Here is a 20,656-nt window from a genome sequence, read left to right as displayed (position 1 = left end):
ACTGCTAGTCACAGTAACCTTATTAAATTTCTTAAATTGTGCAACGAGGGACTGAAAAAGTAAGAGACGACATTTAGTTAAATATACCCAATGGAATATATTGTAAAGTAACATACTGGAAGTGACATTTATTTTTTAAATATCACAATATAACTCAAGGCTAAAGTATTAATTATATGACTGAATAATCTGTTTTTATTGTTAGGAAATCATTGAAGAAGGAAAATGTTGCCGAGTTCTGGACGTGTTGAATTCAGAGCGATATAAAGCTTTTAAGGTATTCATTTATTAATCATTCATTATCAGTCATTTATTAGCAATGTAATTACGGTTTGTCCTTGGAACACCAGGTGATATTTGATTTTTGAAGTTTGATTTCTAAACATCATTATTAACGACTATGATCAAGTTAATTCAAAATATTTTTTATGCTGTTTAAGGAAGAATAATTTAATTTTTGTACAATATCTGTCCAAAAGTATTTGGACATCACATCTATATAATTTGTTGGAAATCCCATTCCAAAACCATGGGCGTTAGAATAGAGTTGCACCCTCTTTTGTGGCTAGAACATCCTCCACTCTTCTTGGAAGGCTTTCCACAAAATTTTGGATTGTGTATGTAGGAATTTGTGTCCATTCAGCCAAAGGAGCATTTATTAGGTCAGGCACTGATGTTGGACAAGAAGGTCCAATTTATCCCAAAGGTGCTTAAAGGGGTTGAGGTCAGGGCTCTGTGCAGGCCACTCAAGTTCCTCCACACTAAGCTCGTCACATCATGTCTTTATGGACCTCACTTTGTGCACTGGGGCACAGTCTTGCTGGAACAGGAAAGGCGTTCCCCAAACTATTACTACAAGGTTAGAGGAATACAGTTATCTAATATTTACATTACCCCTCACTGGAAATAAGGGGCCTTATCCAAACCCTGAAGGTCAGAGTTTTTACAGTAGACACTATGCAGTCAGGCAGGTGACATTCTGCAGGCATTCACCAAACCCAGACTTGCCCATTAGATTGCCAGTCAAACATTATTAATCATCCCAGCGAACACTATTCCGCCGTTTCAGAGTCCAGTGGCGGCGGCTTTCCACTACTCCTGCTGACGCTTGGCATTGTGTATGGTGATCTTAAGCTTGTGTGCAGCTCCTTGGCAATGGAAACCCCTTATCCTGCCTCTTCCATCACACGGCCTTTGTACTGATGTTACTCCTAGAGGCAATTCGGTACTTTCTATCAAGTGATCCTACGGAAGATAGATAAATTTGCTTGTATTACGCGCTTCAGCACACTGTGAGTTTGGGAGGTCTACCATCTCATGGCTGAGCTGTTGTTACTCCTAGACGCTTCTACTTCACAATAATAGCACTTACAGTTGATTCGGCAAGATGCAGCAGATCAAATTTCACAAACTAATTTGTGGAAAAGATAGCATCCTATGACAGTGATATGTTTAAAGTCATTGAGCCATTTAGTACGACCCATACTGCTACCACTAGCAATGTTTGGCTATGGAGATTGCATGGGTATGGCTGACACACCTGAACTCAATAATTAGGAGAGTTGTCCAAATACTTTTGGTCATCTTGTCAATGTATAGCAAAAGGTTCTGTGCACATGGCCGTATTATGGGCTCATGCAGTAATCATATATTTAGTGACAAGGATGGGATCAGATCCTATGCCAGGAATGATTGCTTTGGGAAAATCCTCTTTTATTGCAGATGATGAGGTACAGTCCCATTCTTAGTGGTAAATATATCTCTCCTTCATGGAGCCAAAATACAGCCATCTGCAATGAACCCTAAGTCAGATAGCCTGACACCCAAATAATCCAGAAATTCCACAATGTAGTTTTTGCCTAAAAGTAGAAAAAAGCATTAGGCCCTGTTCACACAGGTTGTAGCAGTGCAGCAGAAAGCCACCACAAAAATAGCCATTTTATCTATTGCTTAGACAGCTAAGTGCCAATCAGTATGGCACCTAGCACCTGTAGAAGCTGTCACCCAGCTTTGCCAGGCTCTTTAATAGCAAATCTTCCATGTTTTACAGGTTATATCATACTCTTTCATACAGAGGCGTAACTTGAAACTTCTGGGCCCCAATGCAAAATCTGTAACAGGGCCCCCGCTATATCTACTCTGACTAATAGAGAGGGGGGGGGTGTCCCTAATGTAGCACCTCCCCTCTATGACATCCAAATCCTCTAATAGGGTATTGAAACAGCGTGTTCGTTTTATTGAGGCAACCCCTTTAAGCGAAAAATCTAATTGCTTTTCGAGAAGCAAGTAAAAATAATATTAATCTACAGGTAAATCTCATAAATGAAAAATATCATTATAGTAATTTCAATTTACATAGCGGTCTCGCCCTTTATGTGGACATTTTCATGTTCTGTACGACAGAATTAGTTCCAATATTATTTCCTCTTCTGCTGTTAATGAAACTGTGTGCCATATTCTGATGGAGCCTTAAAAATAATAAATGGAAAATAATTAAAAATACCAGATATAAATCTCTTTTAATGAGAAATGCAATAATGTTTCTGGAGGAAATGTACCAAGCCTTTTCCAATAAGAATGGCCAGTATTATAGTTAAATTACTTTGGAGCATTGTCACTTTTTATTGCAGTCGACTCCTGCAGAATACTACAAAGGAAATATTAGTTTGCAGACATGACTGGAAAAATTGCATCCGTAGTGTGAAAATATATTGACTCTGACTTTTAAACTATCAGAAACATATTAAGAATAGTAAATTTGCATCTGATCATTCTTGGATATGAAACAAGTGCAAGTGAAATTTGCTCTAGAGTGAAAGGGAATTTCCATCTATGGAGACATACTTTTGGTGGGGTATTTTAACCCCTTCCCGTCGTAAAAACAACTTTCAGAATTTAATTTTTGTTTTTCAGAGGCAGGGCTTAGTAGGAGCACAAAGATGGCGGACCTGGGGGGCTTCATTAGGCCCCCAGGCAGCCATAACAACCATCGCCACCCCGAAATTGCATTGCGTGGGGCTCGCGATGAGCTGCTTGAAGGGGTCGCACCCCTCTCTAACGATTTAAATGCCGCGGTCGCTATTGACCGTGGCATTTAACCGCTTAAAACGAGCGGGATCGCGCTCGAGCGCCGTCCCGCTTGTTACTGTGAAGTGTCGGCTGTAACATACAGCTGACACCCGCATCATATGGAGCGGGTTCACTCCGTGAGCCCGTTCCATACTTCCCCTACCCGGCTATGACATATGGATACGTCAAATGTCGGAAAGGGATCAGGTGTCATTTTTATATCATTTATTTAACTTTTTCTTTTTTACTTTTATTTTTTTATTATTATGGCCTGTCCCTCAGATATCAGAAAAGACCTTTGGGGGTCTTTAGTACGGTATTTCATTAAAATATTTGGTTCCAGTTAGATCTAGCAGCAGCCTCCTATTACCGGCATCCCGGCGATCACGTGACCGGTCATATAATCACCGGGACCAATAGCTGCCGCTGCCTCTATTCTATATACAGCGTTCATTGAGCGCTGTGTACGTGAGTACAGAGAAGACAAAAACTTTGAAAAATACTTCTGTCTTCTCTCCAGGGTCCCTGGCAGTCCCTGACTGCCAGGCACTCAACATTCAGTAACCCAATCGCTTGGGCAGCAAGCTTAAACCTCGCTGTATATACACAGTGGACGGACCTCAACCGGTTAAAGGGAATGTATCACCTGTATTTTTTATACTAATTAAAACTAATCAGTTTTTTTTCTGATTGTAGATTTTTTTTAATTCTCTTTTCTGTACATGATTATGGGGAGCAGTCATCTTGCCTGAACTACTGTTCACAGCATTTAGAGATATGCTTTACATATATATATATATATATATATATATATATATATATATATATATATATATATACATACACACACACATATACACACTAGTCCTTCTCAATTAATTAGAATAAAGTTAATTTATTTCAGTAACTTAATTCAAAAAGTGAAGCTCATATATTATATACTAGTCCTTCTCAATGACTTAGAGTATCATCAAAAAGTTAATGTATTTCAGTAATTCAATTCAAAAAGGTGAAACTCCTCTATTCTATAGATTCATTACACACAGAGTGATCTGTTTCCAGCATTTTTTTCTTTTAATCTTGTTGATTATGGTAACAGTTAATGAAAACCCAAAATGTAGTGTCTCAGAAAATTAGAATATTATATAAGCCCAATTTCAACAATGATTTTTAGTACTGAAATGTTGGCCTACTGAAAAGTATGTACAGTACATGCGCTCAATACTTGGTCGGGGCTCCTTTTGCATGAATTACTGCAAGACATTTGGATTGATGCCTCTCCACTTTTCCTCCAGACTCCGGGACCTTGATTTCCAAATGAAATGCAAAATTTACTTTTATCTGAAAACAGGACTTTGAACACTGAGCAGCAGACCCGTCCTTTATCTCCTTAGCCCTGGTAAGACACTTCTGATGTTGTCTTAAGGAATGCGATAGTTGTCCTGGATACGTCTGTGTGTGGTGGCTCTTGAAGCCCTGACTCTGGCCGCAGTCCACTCCTTGTGAATTTCCCCCAGATTCTTGAATGGCCTTTTCTTGACAATCCTTTCAAGGCTGCGGTTTTGTGTTGATGAGGGTATGTGGACACGACCTCTTTTCAGACGTAATGGAGGCATTTTACGCCTCGAATTACGCCTGAAAAGACGGCTCCAATACGTTGGCAAACGTCTGCCCATTGCCTGCAATGGGTCTTACGATGTTCTGTGCAGACGAGCTGTCATTTTACGCGTCACTGTCAAAATACGGCGCGTAAAATGACGTCTCGTCAAAAGAAGTGCAGGACACTTCTTGGGACGTTTTTTTGAACCGTTTTCTCATAGACTCTATTGAAAACAGCTCCAAAAACGTCCGTAAAAAATGCAGCAAAAAACGCAGCGAAAAACGCGAGTTGCTCAAAAAACTTCTGAAAATCAGGGTCTGTTTTCCCTTGAAAACAGCTCCGTATTTTCAAATGTATTTTGTTAATCGTGTGAACATACCCTAAGAGTGTGACACCATGAGTTTACAATCTTCAACTTTTACCCAATATTCTAATTTTCTGGGTTTTCATTAACTGTTATGCTGGAAATAGATCCCTCTGTGTGTAATGAATCTATATAATATATGAGTTTCACTTTTTGAATTGAATTACTGAAATAAATTAACTTTTTGATGATATTGTAATTCATTGAAGGAAAAAGGTGTAGTTTTATTCAGTCAGCACAAAGCTGCAACGTTTCCGTCCTGCTATAGGACCTTTTTCAAGCATGGTGATACATCAATACACACAGTATATAAGGTGTGTGTCTTATTAACGTAATGAGAGATTATTAACAAAGTGTGCATTCAGATATTGTACAAATATAAATAATTATAAAAAGACATCTGGTACAATAATGTAATTACGTGAGGTGATAAATACCCAGTGATTAAAATATACAAACATTAAAAAATAAGCATATTTAAGCTTGATTAACATTTAATCATAAATGCAACCATGTGTACAGGGGTTGGAATTACAAGGCCACTCACCATTCCGGGAACGTGTATGAAAATTTAAAGTTTCAATTTTGCGGTAAACATCCATGTGTTGTCTAGCTACCTGGCGTCCTCCAGGCAACACTGCGCATGCTTGTATGATCACAACGGAAATATCTCGTTGCGTGGCAACTACACGGAGCATAATCTATTGCGCAGGCGCGAGAGGCTTCAAAGAACCTCGCTAAATGTACAAATACATAGTGAAGCCTAAGGGGCCGTCACAGACGAATTCTCAGCTGTGCATCATTTATATTAGGTCTGTTTGACAACAAACTATAGGAGGAAGGACAATAGTCCAAGTATAACAGTATCTAATGATCCAATAAAATAAAACTGGGGGACATGCACTGGATCAGTTATATTGCTCATAACCATATGATATTGTATTATACTAAGGAGTATATATATTTTCTATTTTGCTCCACACGTGAGCTCAGGCACCCAGATACACACGTTCATGAACACTGGTGTCCCGAGACGAGGTTCGTGTGCTACCCTGTTACACCTTCATGAACAGGGATTGCCTCACGAAAAAACCTAATATTCGTGTATCAGAACAGACAAAAGTCAGGTATAGACTGAGAGCGCATAATCAGTCTCCCTGTATATAGAGATGGATAATAGAACTAGTATTCCAGTTTATGCATGTCCACCGTTCATTAATAGGATACCACAAAATACTCAGATCGGGATTGCCTGCTGGCTCCCACCATTTTGGAATTTGAGTGCTGTTTTTTTCTATTTGTATCTATCATCTATCTATCATCTATCTATCTATCTATCTATCTATCTATCTATCTATCTATCTATCTATCTATCTATCTATCTATCTATCTATCTATCGATCTATCTATCTATCTATCTATCTATCTATCTATCTATCTATCTATCTATCTATCTATCTATCTATCTATCTATCTATCTATCTATCTATCTATCTATCTATCTATCTATCTATCTATCTATCTATCTAACCTTTCATTGTAATCCTACCTGTGATGATAATGTCAGGGGCCCCCCAGGCTATTGCCTGGGGGACACATGGTCGCACGGCCCCCCATAAGTTGTTAATAAAATATGTTTTTTTGCTTGGTATGTTTTTCTCTCCCCCTTTCCCTCTTTTCTCCATTTGTTATTTTATATTAGAATGGTACTTACCATCGTGGTGTCCCCCGGGTAAGCTGTGCTGGTGGCACGAGCCGGTTTCCAGATGTTTCTGTCTCTGGGCAGTTTGGAGTTGGTCCCAGCTGATTGGACCTAGGTCAGCTGTGCAATTGCATGAGCAGGTTCTGGCAGATTCTATCTCCAGGCAGTTTTGTGGAAGGCCAGCTGATTGGTCATTGATAAAATCCTAAAGGCGGGAAAATTGGACATAAAAGGAGCAGTTCATCGTGGTCAAGCAGCCAGTTTTTGAAGATTGGACCGTCGCCATGGATGTCCTGCTGATGGAGCTGATCAGAAGAGCGGAGTCGGAAGGAGGAGAAAACTGGCTGAGGCAATGCCTAGCAGCAGCGCCGTCGAGGGAGGTCGAGGGAAGAAGCGAACTTACTGGGCTGGAAGACGAAATAGAGGAAGCAGTGTCTCCTGCTGGGTCGTCGCTCGAGGTGCCGTCATCAGCTGCAGCCAAGAGGAGGAAGTCTGCAGCAGAGTCATCACTGAGGGTGGAGCGCAGTTCCGGACGTTCGCTCCAGGTGCCGGAGCTTGAGAGGAGGCGGCCGACCGTGTCATCAAAGAAGGTGGCGCACAGTGCCGGAAGTGCGCAGCAAGTGCCGGCGCAATTGGCTAACCCGCTGGCCAGAAGTTTAGTCAGAGAACGGGAGACAACAGGTTGGTCGGGTACCCCCTCCTGCTCCAAGGATGGTGTGGAGGACACAGCGGAAGCGCCGGCCTCACTGGTTTTAGAGGCGGCGCAGGACTTTTCTTCAGAGCTGCAACCGAGGAAGAGGAGCCGGAAGACTAGGGTGGCTTATTCCCCACCCCCGCCAGTATCAAGGAGAAGAAGAGGTCCCAGGAGTCAACTTTCCTGTCAGCAAGTTTCCCCAGGATCTACAGGCACGCAGCAGGAGGTAGCAGAAGTGGTGCACGACCCAGGACAGGTGGAACAGAGTGGTGAGATGCCAGCTACCCCTTATCTGTCCCACCCCATCCCCCCTCCCCTCAATTCTAATGTAATGTTTGATATTTTAAAATTATTAGCTGATTTGGTCAGTAAGTCGGCTGTTCCTGCTAGTTCCCCCGCTGATGTATGGAAGCATAGTAGTCAGCATTTACAGAATGCTGGTTTTAGTAATATTCCTGTTTTAGAGAAAGGAATTGGTGTTTCGGAAACTTGCTGTAAGGAAGTGATGTCTTGCGATATTTCGCCATTAGGTTTTCATTTACAGCCAGCAATTAAGGAGCGTATTTGGAGGAACGAGTTTATAGATTTATTTTCTTTATTACCATCTGCGAAGGAGACTCTTGTCAAGCAGGATGGTAAGTCTGATAAAGATGAGGATAAAAAACGTTCTCCTCCTAAGTCTTTCTTTAACTGGCTACAGGCGTTCTGTATCTATGCTTCAGTTTTAGGGGAAAAGTCTTTCATTAATTCTAGTAATTTATTTCAGCATGTAGACATTATTCTTGAGGCTTACCGCCAGTTTGGTGGTTTAGCATGGTACAATTATGATGAAATGTTTCGCCAGAAGATGGCAGTGTACCCTTCATTAAAATGGGGCACTAAGGATGTTGGTTTGTGGCTTAGTTTAATGCTTCCACAAAGGTCAGTGCCCAAGCAGCAGCCTAGTTCTCAGAATACGTTGAGGAAAGGAGTTTGCTTTGCTTATAATGAAGCTCAGTGTAAATGGTTAAACAATTGTCGGTATAAACATGAATGTTCCTTTTGTGGGGGTTCGCACCCAATGTGTCGCTGTTTTAAAAGAGCAAACCAGTCTCAACCCCCTAGTTCCAAAGAACAGTTATCCAAAAGCATGGACGCCAGTGAAATTAATAAGAATGGCGCCATGGCTAGAAATGTTCCCAGACAGGGAGAAAGCTAATTTAATTTTTAACGGTTTTAAGTTTGGTTTTGATATCCCTTCTTTCAAAGGATCTGGTTGTTGCTGGGTGGATAATTTGAAATCCATCCAGCAGCATAAGGATATTGTGCATCAGAAAATCCTGAAAGAGCTTGAAACTGGCAGGATCGCTGGTCCTTTTATACATCCGCCGTTTACAAACTTTAGACTTTCACCTTTAGGAATTGTCCCTAAGAAGGAATTGAATTCATTCCGTTTAATACATCACCTTTCTTACCCGTTTAAGGCTTCATTAAACGATGATGCTGACAAGTCTAAAGCGACAGTACACTATGCTTCGTTTGATCAGGCTGTCTCTTTATTGAGACAGTTTGGTCAAAATGCTTTTTTAGCAAAAGCTGATATCAAATCAGCTTTCCGTTTACTACCAGTTAACCCTGCAGGTTTCAACTCTATAGGTTTTCAATTTGAAGGTGATTATTTTTATGACAAATGTTTACCAATGGGTTTTTCTTTATCTTGTTTCTATTTTGAGGCATTTTCATCCTTTTTACATTGGGTAGTGCAGAAGCAAATTCCGGATGGAGGTGTTCTGCACTATCTTGATGACTTTTTGTTTATAGGTGATGCTAGTTCTGAGTTATGTTATTCCTTATTGTTAAAATTTGTCGAGTTTATGAAATTTTTTGGTGTTCCGTTAGCTGAAGAGAAGACTGTGTTTCCATGTAGGTCATTAGAATTTTTAGGTATTAGAATAGATTCTGAGAGAATGGAATTTAGTTTACCAGAGGAAAAATTGTTAAAGTTAAGGGTTTCTTTAGTCAGTATGTTAGCTAGGAAGAAATGTTCATTACGTGATATGCAGTCACTGTTAGGGTTGTTGAGCTTTGCCTCTAGAGTTATTCCTATGGGAAGAGTTTTTTCAAAGCGACTGTATTTTTCAACAAGTGGTCTTAAATCGCCTAGGGCCCATATTAGGTTAACGGTTCAGCTAAAAGAAGATTTAGCTGTATGGCTAGAATTTTTATCTAAATTTAATGGATGCAGTTGCTGGCAGTTTAATTTTGAGGATTCTGACTCTTTGTCTTTATTTACGGATGCAGCCGGTAGTATGGGCTACGGGGCATTCTTTAATGGTCAATGGTCGGCTGAGTTATGGCCCAGTGCTTGGCGTGTAAGCAAAGTTACTTCAAATATTGTCTTATTGGAATTATTTCCGGTTTTGGTAGCCATAGTTGTATGGGGTCATTATTTTAAGAATAGGAGAATTTTGTTGTTTACGGATAACAAAGGTGTGGTCTTTGCAATTAACACATTATCTTCAAAATGTGAATTAGTAGTTAAGATATTAAGACATTTAACTTTATGTTGTCTGAAGTTGAACATCTGGTTGAAAGCTAGCTATATAGAAGGAAAAAAGAATGATATAGCAGATTCATTATCTCGTTGTCAGTGGCGGAGGTTCAGAACGATGGCACCAGAAGCGGAGCTTTGTGGAATTCCGTGTCCTCATTTATGGAATCTGATTTGGGACTAATCTATGTTAATATTCAGAGATCCTTGGCTCCAAGAACATGGGCTGATTATTCAGCTGCTTGGAAGGAGTGGGTTAATTTCTGTGTTAATGAGAACTGTAATTTCTTTCATAATGAGGTAGGTCTAGTTTTGAAATTTGTATGTAGCCTGATTAGTAGGAGGCTGTCATTTGCCTCCATTTCTAAGTCTCTGGCAGGCATCTCTTTCTTTCTTAAATTAAACAGTTGTCCGGCTATTTCTTCGCTCTTCCCAGTTAAGCAGCTTTTGAAAGGTTACCATAGGTCAGCTCCGGTTGTGGAAAGACGAAGGCCTATTTCATTAGATTTGTTGTTAAAATTATTCAATGTGTTACATTTAGTTTGTTTTAGTAATTTTGAAGTGTGTTTGTTTAGAACAGCATTTGTGTTAATGTTCTTTGCAGCCTTGAGAATAAGCGAACTGGTGGCAGAGAGTAAAGTTTCAGTCCCGGGCCTTTCATTTCAGGATGTTAGTTGCAAAATTGACCATGTTTTGTTATTGTTAAAAAAATCTAAGACAGATCAATTAGGAAAAGGTCGTTTGGTTAGAATTAATCAGTTTTCGGGTTCTGTTCTTTGCCCAGTTTCTAATGTTAAACATTGGTTGTCAATCAGGCCGAGTCTTGGGGTTGCTTTCCTGATTCATCAGAATGGGGATCAGCTGTCCAGATTTCAGTTTAACTCTGTTTTAAAGAAATGTTTGAAGTCCCTGAAGTTGGAGCATTTAAAAATATCCTCCCATTCGTTTAGAATAGGTGCAGCTACGGAAGCTGCACAGTTAGGAATTGATGAAGGGATTATAAAAAGAATTGGAAGGTGGGAGTCTAATAGATTTAAACTTTATGTTCGACCAGACTTGTTAGTAGTGTAATTATATATCCACAGGTAAGCGTTTGGTTGTTTGGATCCTTGGCCACTCTTTTATATTTTGGGCACAGAAGAGAGCCGCGAGAAGGTCCTATACAGAAAATTTGTCTATGGATCCGCTAGTTTTTTCGGTTTTTTGGCATGGGGTAAGGGGTTTGCAATGGAAAAACGTGTTTTCTTTAGTTAAATCACTGAGTTCTTATTGGCCGGATCCGAATTTAATTATCATCCATGCTGGAGGCAATGACCTAGGTAAAGAAAAGACTTTGGACTTACTTTGGGAAATGAGAAGGGATATAGCCTTGATAAAATGTCTTTTCCCTGACGCTACTATTTCCTTTTCAGAGATTATTCCAAGACTGCTATGGTCCTCTGGAAATTATAAGTTTTTGAATCGAATCCGTAAAAGGATTAATAGAGCCATGTCTAAATACATGTCGGTCCTCGGTGGTCTTTCTTATAGACACAGTGACCTTGAAGACCTCACAGACGGGCTGTTCAGAAATGATTGTATACATCTTTCTGATGTGGGTATCGACATTTTCAATTTGGGCCTGCAGAATTTAATTGAAGAATGGCTGCGGTGTTTTGGGGGGGCCATGTCTTGGTAATGTCATGGCTTGTGGGGTTTGTCACCCAGCTAATGCTGGGCGGACTTGGTTTTTATTGGTCAAAATATTTATATTTTATTATTTATTCGATTATTTATGGTTATTCTCTTCGAATTATTTTATCTTAGGTTACCCTTAATAAACACCGTGGCCATTTTTATCCAAAGAAACTGTTGTCATGTTTTATTTCATTTTGATTGAGTATTGTGGGGTTTGTGCTACCATGAGATGCCTGATGAGAAGTGATCTCTACAGAACAGGAAGTTTCAGTCTATTCTAAGACTTAGTGGCCAGAGTGGAAACTGCAAGATTTTAGGATAATTTTTAAATATAGATAGTGACATGGAAATGTGAAAAACATCACCAAAATGTTTTAAAACAATGTTAACATAACATAAAAACCTATTTAAAACCATAGGTCATTTTCTTAAGACACATTCCCTCACAAAAGATTACCAAAAAAAAGCGTCCTTTTTAAAAATAAAATAACATCACCTTGTCCATTGGCTGTGTCCGATATCATACAACCTCTTTAAATAACAGTTTCTTAATATAGTGTTATTCTCAGAAATAGTCTATCTAGCTTCAGTAGCATTAAAATAATAAGATAAGAGGGAAATCGAATTCTCTATGGTTGCTTGTAGATCTATTAGCAGACACAAGTTGCTTGCCTATGATATAAAATGAAACAACGTGCATGTACCCCTGCAAGGGTATTGTAAGACATTTCCTTTCTGAGCATTTTATTATGAATTTTCTATTCAGGCAATAATATATTGTTTAAAGTGTTTGTATTTATGATTATCAATTGCCATCCAAAATTCATATTGCCCCACTGACAATAAGATCAGAACTTGAAGCTTCTGGGCCACATTGAAAAATCTGTGACAGGACCACCCATCTACCATATGCCATTTTTTAAACTGGAGTTTTATGGGCCAGACGGCCTTTGGGCCACTTCTACATCTGCCCCCCTGATAGTTATAACCCTGAATATGATGATCTGTGAAAGTGTTCTTCTATTTCTGTATCTGCCATAGAGATGTATGGAGCCACAACACTTATGCTTGACTGATACTCCTCACAACTCCTCCTCACTATGGACATGCTGGTGAGGAGGAAAGTGGGACGGGGCATTGGGGACCCTATCAATCTAACATTTATCACATATTCTGCGTATAGGTGATAAACTTTGTTAGTGGGAAAAACATTTTAACTACTCCAGCTCCAATCATTGTATAAATGAACAGTTACAGAAAAAAAACCTGCATTCATTCCACATTAACATAATGCCCCCTCACACTTGGTAATCTGTAATGTCATTATAATTTATGCATGTAGCCATGGGACCAGAATATTTTTTACGAAGTACTTAAACACTGTGCTACACCTAGTGCCAGGTCTGAGGAGCTGGTTCATAAAACAGGGATTCAAAGCACATCAAAGATTGCTTCCCTTTGTCATGCCCCACCCACTCAGACCCTGCACTAGGAAGTTTTGTCTCCAGCGTTCCTTAAATTTTTTTTAATGATGTTTGTATCCAAAAGGTTTTAACATCTCTCTTTGGAGTGGGACTGAAGACTGCAGAAAAGTGGTGCAGAATGGGTCTAAGGACATTAGAAGATCTAAAAAGTAAAAAGGATTTAAAGCTTACAAGCATGCAGAAACATGGTAATCTATTCTTATTATTGATATTGTTTATTTATTTTTTTAATACAAAATGACTCACGAGTAACAAAAAAACGAGTACAGTCTAACCCTAGTTGCTGTAGTAATACTAGAGGATCTGGAGAAGCATTGACCAAAGTGCATGTACAATACTAAGCATCAGGTTCTTAATGTCTGGACTTTTTATGCCTGTAGTGTCAGATGGTCAAAATCAGCAATAAATGTGACTCTTCTGATCATTAATTGATACGTACACAAGGTTCAAAGTTAAACGAAAACTTTTTAGAACTTTTGAAAATGATGTGTGTGAGAGTTCTGAGACTTGACGGATCTCTGAAAATTATTTCTGTTCTACAGAACGTCATGCTGTGCCTTTCAATAACTTCTACTTGCAAGACACATCCTACAGCTGCCTTGACAGCTTATGAACTATATATAAGCTCCCATTTCATTTTCCATACCTTGAGGCCTTATTCACACGAGAGTATTTCACATCCGTGTTACGCGCGTTAAAACAACGGATGTCACATGGACCTATGCAATTCATTGGGGCCATTCAGACATTCAGTGTTTTTCATGCAGCGTGTGCCCGCTGCGTGAAACTCACTGCATGTCCTATTCTTGTGCGTTTTTTGCGCATCACATACCCATTGAAGTTAATGAGTGCGTGACAAAAGCAGACAGCACACGGACGTCATCTGTGTGCTGTCCGTGTTTTTCACGCACCAGTTGCTAAAGAAATGATGAGGGGAAAAAGAAAACACCTTCAGTTTTTTTTGCTGACGTAAAAACGCGTGACGTATGGATGACACACGCGCGTACAAAGCGCAGACACACATTGTACACGGATGCCACACGGAACTGCAATGCAGGAAAAATGCTGCATTTTTTACGCGCGCAAAACGGACATGCTCGTGTGAATTAGGCCTAAATTGTATGCCATGTAAGGCTGAAAATTCACACATCCATTACTCGTCCACTAAATAAATATAATTGTATCCATTTCCTCTTAGTCTAGTGTAATGACATATAAAATGTAAGATTCCAATGGCACAAGAAAGAACAAATAAGATAGGAGATGGTAGACAATTCCTACAGGTCGACTCTAACTTCTCTTAAAGGACTGGTACAACCTTTATACAACATCTACTAGCTAGGTAACTTGCATCATTCATCATTTTTATTAATGAAAGTAAATTATTTGTCATCCTTGTGCCTTGCACAATAGACAAAATGGGATCATATCATTATCTCTAGCCATGATTGTATATAGGTCACCAAATACACCTAACCTTGACACTTTGTTTGGTGGAATGCTGCAAAAAAAAAAGAAATGTTTTAGCAAAATCTAGAGACCCAACTTAAATGGAGTAAAGGGTCAGGGGCTTCAGCATTCTTGCAGAATTTGGTGCTAGTGAATATGTTGAACACACACTATATGGACAAAAATATTAGCACACACCTCTTAGTCATTGAATTCAGGCGTTCCATTAAGTTCCGTTGCCACAAGTGTATAATGTCCATCACTAGTCATGCAGTCGCCTGTACAAACTTCCTACTAATGCCTATGGATTTAGAATGGGGTGTTATAAAAGCTCCTGTAGGTGTAATGTGTCGTTGTCCCAGTACCTTTGCCCATGTAGTGCATTTGGGAACTACCTATCAAATAAAATGAACAAAAAAGACTCCACAAAAGCATTTACAAGACTAAAGATATCCAGAAAAGTTATGTGACGGTCAGCCAACCCCGTTCCAATCAGCTGAATTGGGTAACAGTCCAAATGCCTCTGGTGGCCACCAGACATCAGGTCTACCCTGACTTGTCTAAGTACACTGGTGTCAGGTGATGGAGAGTGGGGCAAGATGGGAGATACCCTGCTCACGGAAAAAGATGAAACAAAGCAGGAGTGCCGAACTTGAAAACTTTACTTGCACTTTTAAAACGATATAACAATTCGACCAGCACTAATGGTGGACACGGCCATAGAAATATATGTCTCCAATGTTTTACTTACCTGAAGGCCACCATTTCGGAGATCCCCAACTGCAGTAGTTGGTGCTTGTAATATTTCCTATGTTGCCTACCAGGCTGCTAATGCCAGAGCATGCTCGATTGTCATGTTGCCATAGTCAGCACAGGCTTCAGCTTTGGCCTATTAGAGGACAGTGGGAGATCTGTGAAATGGTGGTGTTCAGGCATCTAAAACATTTTGGTAAATGTTTTGGTATGTGTGATAGGTGTGGCCCTAATCTAAATTCTCAGAATTTTGCGCCCAGAGTGAGACATTAAGGAGTTGTATTACTGTGTGTAAAAGATAGGATCATAATTCCTCAGCCTTCAGATCTTATGTCTCAAAATATTTATTCCTCAGTAGGTCCCTAGAGAAACAAAATAAAAAGGTGAAAATGAATATTTATTAGAGATCCATATGTTATTTTTCATTATAACCAACTGCTGACAGGTCCTCTTTGAACAATTGTACTTTATGTATTTTCCAGTAAGTGTAATATACTTTATGTCATGATATGTTATTTATTGCAGGATTACTTTACTATGAGGACATCGCCAGCTATGTATCAAAGATGGAAGCGGATGCAGTAGAGCACCTGGTGAAGAATATTATTTGTGAATTTGTGCCAGATGCAATTGTGACAATCACTGGGGGCTTTCGAAGGTAACATGATTCTGACAAGATTTTCATTGCAACAACTTGTTTCTAGAACTTGGCAGCCATATATTAACCTTGTACATGTGCTGCTGATGAACAGATGTTTCATAACAATATTATTCAACATTTGCACAATGCAATTCTAGAATACATAAAACCTGTTTAGGTTGTTTACAAGGCCATAATACAATATTGTCCTGTTCTGCTTGAAAGGGCATCAGCTGTAAAACAAACAATCCAAAAGAAAAGAATGAAAAAAAAAAAATTGTACGGAAAAATTGATGTCAACGTGTAGAATAGAGAAATACATTTCTTGTATTCAAATATTAGCAAAATTGACTGAACATGTATAATGTGTTTCCTAAAACTGCTAATTAAATTAGCCAAAATGAGTGCTGATAAAGCAATTTTGTTTTACCCTAAGGTGGCATTAATACAGACATTTAACAACTGTTTGCAATGGTGGGCAAATGTTCTATCTTTCCTCGGATAGGAGCCTCGGACCATTTTTCACGGACCCGATTCACCCGCTAAAGTGAATGGGTCCGTGAAGACTATCGGGTGCCACTCGGATGCCATCAAAAACGTCCCGAGTGGCACAACGGTCGTGTGCATGGGGCGTAAGGCGGACAATTGGTGTGCAAGTGCTCCTTCATTGTCAGCCCTGCTCCTCTGCTCTGAGTGATGACTCTAGCGGTCTCCTGATTGAGCAGAGCAGACAGTGGCACTTGGGACCCCCACATTGGGCAAAACGTCAGTTTCTTGGTCATGCAAGTTGCATGATCGAGAAAAAATGGTAAGTTTAAAATGCTCTCCCTCTCCCCCGTATCACCCTGTCAGCAGTATCGAGGCCTCACAACTGCTGACAGATTGCCTTTAAGGTTGCAGTGTTTTCTTTCCTTTGTTCATCACTGCATTCTGAAAGCCATAACTTTTTTCTTATTTTTCCACCAATGTAGCAGTATGAGGATGATGATTGTTTTTAATAACTTTTATTTATTTTTGGAGGGGTTGAAAAAAGCTTCAATTCTGGCATTGTTTTTTAGTTTTTTCTACAGTGTTCATAAATAACCCATTCATTTTATAGTTATGGTTCCGGTGAAACCAATTATGTACACTTTTTTTTTTTTCTTTACGAAACATTTTGTTTTTTTTTTAACTTTGGACTTTTTTTCTGTAAACTTTTTTTTACAACATTTTTCAACCCCACTAGGGGACTTTTGATCGCTTTTATAATACTCTACAATACTTTTGTATGTCAGTGCATTATGCCTCTCGGTATTAGGCTAAATTCACACGAACGTGTCCGTTTTGTATGTGTAAAAAATTGCTGCGATTTTCTTGCATTGCAGTTCCGTGTGGCATCCGTGTATGGTGTGCGTCTGCGTTTTTTACATGCATATGTCATCAGCATGTCATGCGTTGTTTAAGTCTTCAAAAAAAACTGAAGGAGGTGTTTTTTTTTCCCCTCATTTCTTTAGCAGCTGGTACGTGAATCACGGACAGCACACGGATGACGCAATAACAGTCAAAAATAGGACACGCTCTGCGTGAAAAACAACGCATGTTTGAATAGCCCCATTGAATTACATAGGTCCGTGTGACGACCGTTTTAACGTTCGTACTACGCTCGTGTGAATCAGGCCTTACACTGACAGGCAGCCTATTAATGGGTGACCCTGTTCTTCATGGTTGTGTTGAGTCCGTCGTAGTGGGGACTGCTCTTCACAGCTATTAGAGGGGCTCCAGTGTGGCAAATCGATAAGAGTTTTCCAGTTGGAACTAGGGTCGCCACCCAGCTAATATCTTGCTGGCCAAGTAATTGATACTAGGAGGCAAGTGCTATTATTACATTTTCACCAGCAATAATAACTGTATAGGTAGAGATAAGCAGCACTCTGCGACAGATTCCAACACGGTAATGGGTGCAAGCAGGTAATCCAGATCTGTAGATTATAAGACATAAACAAAAGAAATCCCACAGCACTCCGATGGTTCCAAAAAGTATGTGATTTATTCAGTCAACAGCTGCAACGTTTCCGTCCTGCTATAGGACTATAGGATGCTTGAAAAAGGTCCTATAGCAGGACGGAAATGTTGCAGCTGTTGACTGAATAAATCACATACTTTCTGGAACCATCGGAGTCCTGTGGGATTTCTCTTGTTTATATACACACACACACACACACACACACACACACACACACACACACACACACACACACACACACACACACACACACACACACTTTAAACTCATTTATGGATTTTAGAATAATACATTGTTGTAGCACGGTAAATATTTATAGAACATGCAAAAATAATGATGTACTATTACTATTCCTCCATAACAATAACACTCATTTATTTATTAGTACAGAGACTCTATCTTTGCCTGCCAACAGATGTGTGTGCATTATTTAGTAGCTTATCATCAACTTGTTCAGAAGTAATATTTACCTCCACCAGATAACATGGTCTATTAGTGCATCTATGTTTTGCCTCTCATTATCTTGATATATCACTTTTATTCTCGGTACTATTACAGAGTTAAACTGTAACTGGCGATGAGGGAATAAATATATACAATTTGAGATTTTTGCTGATGCATATTATGCAAATCTATAAGGGCATGAGACTGAAAGAATATCAGAATATCCACACAGACCGAAATATAATTTTTCTAGCTTTTAGAGGTTTTGCTAATATAGTAGTGAACTCCTACAAAGACTATCATATAACATGTAATGCTGCAGGTATAGCTCTACATTTAACATTTATCCATGCAAGTCTGAAACTGTTTATATATATAAAAATAAATGTAAAAAGGAGGTAAGCAAAATTAAAATGGGCATCTATCCTGGTACACACCTTCTGGATCATGTCCAGCCCCATGATTCAAGATTAACAGTGCAGGAGAAGAGGCAGGAGAAGTTACGCCAAAGTGATAATTCTGGAATCTTCTCTATATCTTTCTTCCGAGTGGTTTAGAGACAGGAATGCCACTGATTGCTAGAGAAAACAAAAAACACCAAGCAAATAATATTGAAAACAAGGCATGCCCCACTGCCCTATGCCATCCTTATCCACATTATAGTCCCTTGGATCAAGGGGTTGTAAGGTCATGAAGAATTGCATGGTGGCAGGTTGATGAGCAGACTGCAGTGCTGCTGATGGTGTGCAAGTCCTTACTCGTGGCTTGCCCTCGTTAAAGGCATTGAATCGGGGCCAGCCTGAGCTCTGTGTGACCTGTGCTGCTGCACAGGACACTATACTCTTAGACCCACAGGGGGCACAGGTTGTCATTAGAAATTTCCATTCTTTTCACAGTGCTCCACCCCTGCCTTCTCCCTACACAGTTTGCTATTCTATTTTACTGCCAATGGCTACATAGACTGTCTTGCATTGCCAACTTGTGCTAAGTGCACTCTGTGCAATTGTCACCCCCCCACTCCGCCTTCCGTGTAATTCCAGCATTATGCTAATGATGCTAACCTCTGAGATCAGAAACGCGCGTCACATGACTATATTCAGACGTTGGAGCTTTATCAAGGTTTTGTGCAATAATGGGGCAGTTTTGCAGCGTTTTTGCGCAAATTGCTACAAAACTGCAATAAAACTGCAACGTTAGTGTAGAGTCATTGACTGTTGGATAAGAAGCACAAAATTTGGAATATCAGGCTACTGAATTATGGCGGATTGGAGTGAAAAGGGAGGTATCACAAATAAGTTATAAGAAGTGACATATACATGATGCACTTTTGTTCATCCCCATGCATTTGCATCATGTTGGAAGCACATCTACCTGTGTACAGAGGGTAATGAGCTGCCAACTAGTGACCAATTTTTGGTTCACATAAAAGATGCAATCAGTCGATGAACGAGTGTTTGCTCATTCAGCAGCTGATCACTGTCCTGTTTATGAGCGCTCGATCATTGGTCCTAGTAAAAGGGTCTTTAGACCAGGGGAAAATATAGGACCTGCCCACTCTCAGCAACACCATGTTACCCTCATCTGCCTTCCTTCCAACACTTCAATATGAACTGAGAGCACCTTTATCCAAGTGACATTCATGTGAACTGGTACCACCTGTGCAGAGGACAAGCGCTGTTTTCAGCATTACTTCTCCTTAGGCCTCATGCACACGACCCCGTGCATTCATTTCTATGAGCCGGGACCGCAAAACACGGCCGTAATAAGACATGTCCTTCCTTTTTCTCCAGGCTCCTGGGCAATGCACGGACCGTAGAAATCACGGTCGTGTGCATGGGCCCATTGAAATGAATAGGGGCGCAATTCACCCGCAGATTTTCGGATGAATTGCGGCCGCAAAAATACGTTTGTGTGCATGAGGCCTAACAATCCTGCCTTAGGGGCGCCTCTGTCCCTGAATCAGGAATTAGTTTATGAAAAAAAAAAACAGCTGCGAGTGCAGTTTTAACCAATTATACTTCATCAACCGCTTCCACATGTGGCCATTTTTTTGTGCCAGTTGTATATTTTCTTTGAGATGCATTAAGCATGTTGAGAACTTATAAAAGATTGACTGAATTTAATGGACATTTTACTATTGGATTACACAAAAGTGTTCAGCACAACATTTTCTTCTAAACCCTACAAAGATCGAAAGTTCTCTATTGGACTAATGAAACCATAAATGGTCAACATACAGTATATGGAC

At 39.8% G+C, this 20,656-nt stretch overlaps 1 protein-coding gene across 2 annotated transcripts in view; it reads left to right on the top strand.

Annotated features, from left to right (window-relative positions):
- Positions 1 to 20,656, top strand: part of DNTT (DNA nucleotidylexotransferase) — a 213,220-nt gene that overhangs the window by 79,525 nt on the left and 113,039 nt on the right. For both annotated transcript variants that reach the window (XM_075843235.1, XM_075843234.1), the window contains exons 5-7: positions 206 to 277; positions 13,185 to 13,308; positions 15,848 to 15,980. In XM_075843235.1, the coding sequence (XP_075699350.1) occupies positions 206 to 277; positions 13,185 to 13,308; positions 15,848 to 15,980 (329 nt within the window). The remainder of the gene's footprint in view (positions 1 to 205; positions 278 to 13,184; positions 13,309 to 15,847; positions 15,981 to 20,656) is intronic.

This window comes from Rhinoderma darwinii, chromosome 11, assembly GCF_050947455.1.
Source record: "Rhinoderma darwinii isolate aRhiDar2 chromosome 11, aRhiDar2.hap1, whole genome shotgun sequence".
Classification (NCBI taxonomy): Eukaryota; Metazoa; Chordata; class Amphibia; order Anura; family Rhinodermatidae; genus Rhinoderma; species Rhinoderma darwinii.
The sequence above is the reverse complement of the archived record's forward strand: the minus strand, read 5'-3'. Positions and strand labels throughout refer to the sequence as shown.